We start from the raw sequence: 9,791 nt of genomic DNA on the forward strand, positions 1-9,791 counted from the left end.
CCATGCAAGGGGCCAACTGCTCACAAGAACGGAAACTTGGGGTTCAGTGTCTTGCTCAAGGACACTTCGACATGCAGCAGGGATATGGATGCTGGACAGATCACAGGAGTAAAGAGGTACATCTACCCCATGCGTCTACTACTCTTGATTCCACACACTAAGAATTCAAGGTACAACAATGGACCGAAAGGGTACAAAAGCTTTGTCGCTATAGATGTACCCTAGCAGGGTACAAGCACTGTACCATGTACATGGTACATTTTTGCACCTTCTTTTCTGTACCTCTAAAAGAAAATTTCTGTACCCCTGGGCACAAAAAAATTGTTTTTTATCCTTTTTTTTATTCGCACTGCTACACATTCAAACCTGGAAGATGCCCAGTACAACCACAGCAGATGGGGTTATGGGCCTTTCTCAAGGCCCACCCAGACTTAACTGCCAGTTATGGGGATTGAACAAACAACCTTCCGGTCCCAAGATCGCTTCTCTAACCAAAAATCTCCAACACTGCTCATTTACAATTCATCACCAAAATGTATTTAAAGAAATAACAATTAATTTACAATCACTACGTCTTCATTGTATTGCTCAACTAGAACACATTTAACAAGTGAATGCTGTAACGGTCTAAATTAAGTTTTAACCTCTGTAAGCTTCAGAAAATAGATTGATAATAAAACAGTGCTAATGCTTACATAAAATAAAATTTTAAGTAATGGTAATGGCTAGTGGAAGCATTTCACTCGGCTACACTGACAATTAGCTACAACATCACTCAAATAGGTCCATTGTGAACTTGCGTCAGTCTGGCAAAATTAAAAAGTTGCCATTCAATAATTATTCCCAGGCCACGCAGACCAAGAATTAAGTGGAGATTTACTAGTAGCCTATTTTCTTTCAATAAACCTCTGAACTCTCTATTTAAATCAAGATTTTGTGATCACTGGTTTGCTTTTTGTTTCTGTACCATTTTCCTGTACCTTAACCTTGTTAAAAGTAGAATTACGTACCCCTTACTGTCAGACATGATTTTGTACCTTTAAAATTAAACACAGGTCCACAGCCACACCTCAAGGACCTTGTTCATACCTTACAGGGTACTTTTCTTCCAGATGTACCTTTGGGTACAGAAATGATACCCCTATTCCTCTGTGTGCACTCACTACTTTGTTCCGGCACAAGAAGAAAAGTGCATGAATAAATAAATAACAGCTGGCAAGTGGGCATGGGTGGCAACAATGGTACAGAGCCCACACTGATGTTTGTTTGTTTGGTTGTTGTTGGGTTGATTAGCCTTTTCCAGTGGAAAGGGGCCTAATGATTGGAAGAGGAAAGAGGCAATGTGCCGGGAAAATCTCTGCCAGCGCCAATTGCTCACCCCATCTTGTTTGGACATTGCCAAAGAAGACAACAAAGGATGGAGGGCGAGGGAAGACATGAAGGGATGGATTAAAAGAGAAAGAGGAACGGGATAAAAGAAAGAACAAAATAATGACAAAACTAAGAAGAAAGTGGAAGACAGAAAACTGAGAAAACGGTATAAAGTAAATAACAGATTAAAAGACAAAAAGCAATAACGACAGAAGCAAGAGACGTGGAGAGATGACATTTCTATATAATATATACTACTATATATTATATAGTAGTTTCATGTAGTTTCACTTACCTTGGTGGGTAAGAGCCTCCTTCGCCCAAGGCCAGGTTGCAGATCCTGCCAGCTCTTCACGCACCGAGTTGCTGGCAAAGAAAACATTGAGTGTGTCAGTGCCGCTCAGCTGTAGCTCCTCCTTTAGCTCTTTCACACTCATATAGGCCCTGCAGAAATGGAAAAAGAGACATGTGAAAATATTAGAGAGAGAGAATACTCTAAACAGGCTGTTTTTCCTTAGCATGTGAATACAGTGGGCTAATGGGAAAGTGAGAACTCTAAACCTGGACTTATACACCAGATATATTGAGAGAGAATATTTAAGTTTGTGAATCTACCAACCTTAAGATAACTGGAGTTATCTCTGTGTGTTCGAGAGCTTGGGTCAGGACATATTTAGCCTAGCTTAGCACTGGGAGCAGAGAAAAGGGTAAAAGGTAAAGAAAAAAACACCAATATATCCACAGGGCATAGATGTTTTTCCTTCAGTTAGCTAGCTAGCTAAGTGTACGAATCTACCAACTTCACAAACAACACAGGACACAACCTGCTGCTTGCAGTTGCTGCGGTAACCTAACTGTTGTTGTCTGTATGCTCCAGTCCACGCAGCTTGCCCTTAAACCTCAGTTTTCTTACCAAGTCAGTTAAAGGACCTACACAGCCATGTTCCCCACACACACACACACACACACACACACACACACTCGTGTTTCCACTTATTAAGCCTGATTAGACCTCTTCTCAGGACACTGCAAGTGTGTTCCAGCGACTGATTGGGGTCAAACTAGCTGTCTCCAGACCACCATACGGGCAACAAATTGGGTCATCTTTTTATTTCATTTTTTTTTATTTTCAAAACAGAAAATGGACAAAGGGAAGTTTTCCATTTCTTGTTTTCTGGTTTTCCTTTTCAAAACAAAAAAAATGGAAAACAGCTTTTCCCGATTTTGGTTTTCTCATTTCAAAACGAAAATCTGTTAGCCACAAAGTACACTGACTAACAGGCATCTCCTATTCATTTTTGTTGCATCTACAACAGAACAATATAGTATAGACAGGCTGCAATGCATAATATTACAGCTTTGGAGCTAGACTAGTGTTAGAATGGCTAACTAGCATTTTAGCTTTTATGCTAAGTTAAGTTAAAAATGTGCTGGGCAAATAATTGTATGAAATGATTATCCCTTTAAAGGTCCAGTGTGTAACATTTAGGAGGATCTATTATACAAATGGAATATAATATTCATAGGTTTTTTTTTATTTGTGTATAATCACCTGAATTTTTGGAATTGAATGAGTTACTTTTATACTACGCAGCCACAGGTCACATTCCATGGAGTCATCCATGTTGAACCGTGTTTCTACAGTAGCCCAGAACAGACAAACCAAACTCTGGCTGTAGATAGGGGCTTTCATATGAGTTTTGCGGCCAGCATAGTTCCTCCTACACAGTTCACAGCTTGTTATGATTCCCAGGTCGTCAAATACAGACGTGAGTGGTTTTCGGTTAGTTACAATTTGCAACTTCACCACTAGATGCCACTAAATCCTACACACTGGTCTTTTCAGCATGGAGAAGAGTGAGACGTAATTCCTGCTCAAGGCGATGCAGCTTAGTATTGTGAGAGTGAATTTTAATCCTGGTGTAGGGTTTCTCTTTAGCAGGCAACAGTTTGCTTCAGTCCATCAACATCTGCCCTTGCCTGTATGTAGCTTCCAAATAATAATTGTTTGAATTGGTCAGGGTACTTCAAACCACTGTCCCCCCGCAGCCCACCATTCCCTCACCTCTCTCTCTGACTGTGATTAATTACCCTGGAGGCACTTTGATGTGTAAAGCCGACTTTGTTTTTCTTTGACTGTGGTGATGTCACATGTCATTTTCCTCCTTTGCTTTCATAGCTGGAAAGCTTTTGCACCTATCCCGGTTAGGCCTCGCTGGGTCTCAGAGGCTTGCAGTGGGGACTCACTGGCTGCCCAATTTGTGCATGCCAGACAGTTAGGGATTATAGCTGAGACTCCCATGTTTTCTGCCGCATTACAACTGCTCGACGAAAAAAAAAAGTCAGCGTATGGGTCTTGCACTGGTGCATCAGTATAGCGTTGGGGCAAATCAGTTTTGTTAAATGTATGAATCATACATCACTTTGTTTGTTAAGCCTCGTTTTCTTTCATCTTGCACAGTCATAGCTTGGGATTTAAGTGTTTTACAATGATCATAACGTAATGGATTATTGTTTCATGTTGTATTTCTCAAGTTCGAGTTAAGGTTTTATGTGATTGATCAAGTTCAGCTGTGGGGCTAACTTTGTTAAAATTACTAAGCCATGCTTTAATCTTTACCTAAGTAACTCCAGGTATATTGATTGGATGATTTGTTTTATGTTGGTTTCTTAAAAATAAGTTAAGGTTTATGCTTTTGATCAAGCTCAGCTGTAGGGCTAAATTTATTAATATTGCTTAACTGTGCTTCAATCTTAAATGGTTTAAAAGTGCTTGTTTCTTTCATAAGACATATAATTTATATAATTGCTCATTAAAAATACTCTTTAGCTTTGGCTCAGCGCTGCTTGCATTGTTCCAACAGCCTGGAGGTTAGACAGGTGAGCTTGTGACCGTAAGATCTTAGCTTTCAGCTGGGAAAGATCTAGGTGGATGAAATAAGAAAGCAGTAATCCCCATCCTCCCATGCACTACTGTCAATGTACTATTAAGTGAGGCACTTCACCTCTAAATTGGTCCAAAGGTGTTACTCAGCAGCCAAGAGACCTGCATGTGTGTAATCCTCCCGTCTAATGCAATCCCTCCCTGAGTGCATGTGTTGTACTGTAAATAAGAAAGTGTTTTCTCAGGCACTTTGCCTGACTAAATGAGGTTTAAGATTTAAGATGCTTCAGGGAAACCCCGCTCTCGCTACATTACTGAAGCTGAGTTCAGCCGAGGCTGCATGCAGTATCCATCACCGTAGGCTCTGCAATTACAAGTGACAGAAAGTTGACCACTAAAGAGTTGACTCTTCAACTTCTGAGACTCAGAGGATGCCTCAATGGAAGTCTAAGGCCAACCTGGCAAAAATAAATGGCTCTAGATGATTGAAGTGAAAACCCTGGTTATGAATTAACAAAATTACCATTTGTGGGCAAGTCAACACTGTGTGAATCAACAGCAGAGTCAGCACTAGCACTGTCACTGTGCAAAACTGTAGATGTGTGTCCACTTTAAATATTATTGTTGACAAGTCAGTTACTTTGAACGATCAAGAATCAGAAGACACACACTAAAAATATCACACCAAAAGCAGTCAAACATTTTAACATATTATATACTTAACTGTGCACTTCACTTTCTACAATCCAACTACAATCCAAACAGTTGCTTCACAGGTCTTGATGAATGCAGTGCTAGGAGAAGATACCAGCACTCACAGGTAATCTATTAGAAGTCACCTTTATTGCATGAGTGCTTTGGTGCAGAAGCGTACTAGCACATCCAAAGATCCAGTCACCCACTACGAGCCCCATGTAACATAACGCCATGTTTGCATGCAACAGCGTTTCAAATTTGTGGAGGCCTGTGCCAGATGGGTCAATGCTAAACCCCTCCTCTAACCAGCTGTTGTCCAATCGTAGCTTAGTAACGTAACTAGGCATGGCAGGCCTGTCTAGCTTTGGTTTTCTCAGTAAGTGGAAGCAGTGAGCACTGTGCTGTTGTAGGTGTAGTAAGAATTTGATTTTGGCCTCGCCAAAAAAAAAAAAAATCAGTTGATGATAGCCTGCCCTAATTTCCGGGCACTTGTACAAGTGTAGCTAATTGGAATTCATATGTCCTGGCCAAGACTGCCTCTGCAGTCCAATAAGCAACTTGATGAGTGAGAATATCAAGAAATACACATTTTGGCTAATCTCTATAAACACATATAACATGTTCAGAATGGATTTAACATTTTGTTTGTCTGCGCCAACATAAGATGCAATCAATAGCATATCAAGCTAACAAACGGTAATCTAACCTAACATTACAGTCCCTCCAGGAACTTGCGATTGCAACAATTAGCGCAACCCCTGTGAATTCTGAGCAACCTTGCACTTTCGTCCAATCACCACAATTTATGCCAATTTGACTAATCATTGTAAACCATTGAGTCATACGTCAACAAACTACTTGTGATTATACAAAGAAATCACAACTATTCCCCTGCATTGGAAACAAATACCAAAAAACATAGCAACATGCATTGCAATATTTTTAAAAACCTGCTGTGAAATCAGACATTTTAGCCCAAAAACAACAATCCCCCCAATTTTTGGTTTTTCCAAACCCGAGGAGAATTTCATTGTACATTATTTTGTGTTGTAAAATTTCTTTTTTTTAAAGCCTTCTTCATGATAGCTCAACCACAGAGTAGTATTTCCTGACTCTGAGGAAGCCAATCCAGGATGCTGCCAGTGTTTCTGGTAACGTTAGCGGCTCTTTACTGTATTCTATTTATTGGATTTGGATTATTAGGAAATTTCCCTAGCAACCCATGTATATAGCCATCAAACACACAAACAGAGTTTGCGTATTAAAATGTGGCAGCTGGAAACATTAAAAAGTCAGCTGGAGACGGAATGTTCAACTCATGGAACTTAAGTAAGCTTAATTAGTTAGCAAGCTACAGCTTATAAAATCTACTTCGACAGTTGTCATTTCAGCACGCAAAATCAATGGTCGCCTGCTAGAACTACTGAAAAGCTGCTTTTGGCTACCTTTTGTCTGAAATCAAGGATCCATTGTTTACATTTTTTTTTTATATAATTTTGATAATATAATATGCAACAGTCATGATTATAAACTATATATGTCATGCCAGGTGTAGCAACAGCAACTAATGGACCAGCAACTGGTCCATTACAATATAATGGCCTTGTGAGTTTGCATGCTGTGGTACACGCTCACTAGCATAGAAGGCATAAAGCAGGCATAAGGCTGGCAACATCAATGGATCAACTGTGAGACAGAAGTGAATCTGTTCTGGGAAACATTGCAGCTATGTTTTTATTAGCGAGTAAAACATGACCACAATAAAACTTGACCAGAATAAAACTTAAGATTCACACGCACCTAAAGTGTCAAACAAAGTTGGAATGGTTTGTTCTTTCAGGGGAGTTGCCTGGAGCTCTTGGCACACAAGTGAACTGTCCAGGATTTGCTAACATTTTTTGGTTAGACATGTGGCTCAGCATAAATGGACATGATGTCCCTCACCACCCAATCTCTCCCTCTCCACCCTTGCCTCTCTCTGTCCTTCTTTCCCCTTTCCTCTCCCTTTTCTTTATTGTCATGCCAGAATCTGCAGTGTACCTGGCCATCACTCTAGAATTGGCTCTCGACAAGAAATTTGTGTCGTGACAGCAGCTGGCTTCGAGAAACCTCTGGCCCTACTGGCCAGCAGCAGCTGCACACATATAGGGTCCCACAATCTGAATACCTGGCCAAGAGCTCAGAGAGACTGGGGAGGGGAGATATCAAAAACCCAGATCCCAAACATAAAAATGGTTCAGTGCTCCACAAATGCCAGCGAAATGTCATCCTGACATTAATTCTCTCTCTGCCTGAGAAAGTTGCGAGTTGGGATCCATGGGCGCGCACACACATGCATGCAGGCACGTCGAAGCACTCACACACATCAACATTTTCAACATGGTGGGGTCAGGACCTTTCCAGAAGACCTACACTACTGTTAGTCCGCTGGGCCCAGTTTTTTACGACACTTTGCTCTCCTGCGTCTGTTCATGTTGTTCTTAGTTGAGGGTCAGGAGCTTATAGACAGGAACTCTGGCAAGATTCACTGCAGGAGTTACATCACTGCGTAGAAGTACACACCTACTGTGACTTTTGAGTTGTGCTTTCAACATCTGAACAGCAGAAGCCTTATTTATGAAAGTCTCTCATGCAAAAAAAATATTCTGCACAAAACCAGATCAAATCCAGAGACGTGATTTATAAAAGCATGCTCACATCAACATCAACACATTACATTGATCTCTCCAATTCCCTGTCATATTTCAAACTAAACCGGAATCCAATTATTACCCAGAGGTAAGTGTGGTGGATATATTTTCATTTGTTCTTTGGAATAGTCTTTGCAATAACCATTTTTTTCCATTTGTTCTTTGGAATAGTCTTTGCAATAACCATCAAATTAAATCTAGAATAAATCACGAAGCATTTTATATAATTGAGGCCAAAGAACCAGAACCCTGTTTGTGCAAAACAACAGAACAGAGTGCTGTCTGCTGTCCAACTTTTTTCATTAGTGTCCATCTCCTCGCTGCAGGGTAGAGAGCTCAGGCTGAGAAAGGGAGAACATCTGACCATAACAACTACCAAACCAAATTTTTTCCTGTCTGTCTCGCGGTGTCTATCCCACCAAGTTCATGACAGGACATTAAATTAACATTTAGTTATGACACACTTGAAGAACTTCCTGCATATGGCCAAGAAATTAGACCACACACGCAAGCCAACTTTTGTTTTTGTTTTTTTAAGTTTTACCTAACCTCTGTCTTCCAGGGACAGTCAACCAAACACCATGTTCTTTTCCAGCAACAGCCTGTTTCACATTCACCCAGCTGCACAAATTCACACCTGGGAGCTGCACAATACAACCACAGTCTCCTACTGTTGGCCACTTGGAGCTGTCCTGTTCAGCCTCTCTTCTGTTGGCCACTGACGCAGCTAGAGGTTAAGTGCCTTGTTCAAGGGCGCCTTGTGGTTTGGTTGAGGGAAGTGAAAAAGTGAAACTATAGGTTATTCCTTTGCTTTCCATTAGGGATGGGCAGGAGTAATCAAGTATTCGATTAGTGGTTGCTACATTTAGCATCGGTACTCCCCAGTGCCACAAGCAAAATTCTTCTATTTCTACTTGTTCAAGTTTGTTACCTAACACTAAGTCAGTTTTTTTAAATTGTACCTTGGACAAAGGGATGGGTACTAAGAAGTATTTCATAAATATATAGTACAGTTTATTATTAAGATAGCTTTTAATTTGAGCATTTAATCAGAGAGATTAAGTACATTATACACACTGATGGAGTCTTTAAGAGTTTTGCTTTAGTTACAAGGTTGGGATTTGGATTATGGCACAATGAGTTGTAATAACAAATCCCGTAAATTGGTTAAAAAAAAAGGTCCATTTGACCAAAGTATAAATGGAAAAAATATCTATTCTAGTGGTTTCAAAAACATTAATACATCCTTGTGTTACACTCTGTCAACTCCAGACGTCAAGCGCTAAATCTATCACTCTAAAAAATAGCTCTAGTTCCCATGTTTCCCAGTGGCCCAGTGTAAAGCTTGTGGTTGCAATTTGGATTAAGGATCGGGTCTTTAAGAACCTGGGCCGACGACTTCATGGCGAGACTTCATGCAAGCTATTTGGAACTCTGCATGAGCCTGTCTGTCAGACCAAATGGAAGGCAGCGGGCTGCTGCTCGAGTTATTTAGTAAAAATAAGTGTGTACTTTGGCCTCTTAACCCACCATCCACGATTCACAGAGCTCTCTCTAAAAACCACTGGGGAAAGTGAGAGTACCAATTTGTACATGTAACATGCTGTTCACTGCAAAGCCCTGCTGAAGCACTGCAGCGTGCTAAAGCAGATATTCACCTCATGGGGAGAATTAGTCGCCATTTATGCCCAGACACTTCTTGCTTCTGGAAAAACATCTTGTCCTGACTGGCTGAAATATTTATCCCCCTGGTGCTTCCTCTAGTGTGTCTCTCCAACTATGTAGCCATTTACATTTTCCTCCTGTCTGATATGTAAATGTTGATGGACTTACCATTTTGTTCATGGACAAAGATGATCATTGTCTTTTAATTCTGCCTTTGACACTGTAATTCTTTAAATACAACAATAACTAGACTTCTGATGTTTTACCATGAACTCTTTTCTTTAGCTTTGGTTTCTTTGAGAGTTTTCCCACTTATACCATGGTCACTTGCCAAACAAAAAAAATAGATCATTATTTTATGTTTTGCAATCAAAATCAAGTTTTTTACAAGCTATACCTCGTTTTCCATAGTAACACCTGAGGTCCTTTCTATTGCCTGGAAGAATTATTACCATCCCATAAGGTTCTAATGCAATGGAAATGTT

General features: G+C 40.3%; 1 protein-coding gene across 1 annotated transcript in view; it reads right to left on the reverse strand.

Annotated features, from left to right (window-relative positions):
- The window catches only part of pappa2 (pappalysin 2), a 74,147-nt gene that overhangs the window by 55,173 nt on the left and 9,183 nt on the right, over window positions 1-9,791 (reverse strand). Inside the window, exon 5 of the mRNA XM_035671019.1 lies at window positions 1,667-1,815. Within this exon, the coding sequence (XP_035526912.1) occupies window positions 1,667-1,815 (149 nt within the window). The remainder of the gene's footprint in view (window positions 1-1,666; window positions 1,816-9,791) is intronic.

Source organism: Morone saxatilis, unplaced genomic scaffold (genome assembly GCF_004916995.1).
Source record: "Morone saxatilis isolate NCDOM2014 unplaced genomic scaffold, NCSU_SB_2.0 Contig23, whole genome shotgun sequence".
Taxonomy (NCBI): domain Eukaryota; kingdom Metazoa; phylum Chordata; class Actinopteri; family Moronidae; genus Morone; species Morone saxatilis.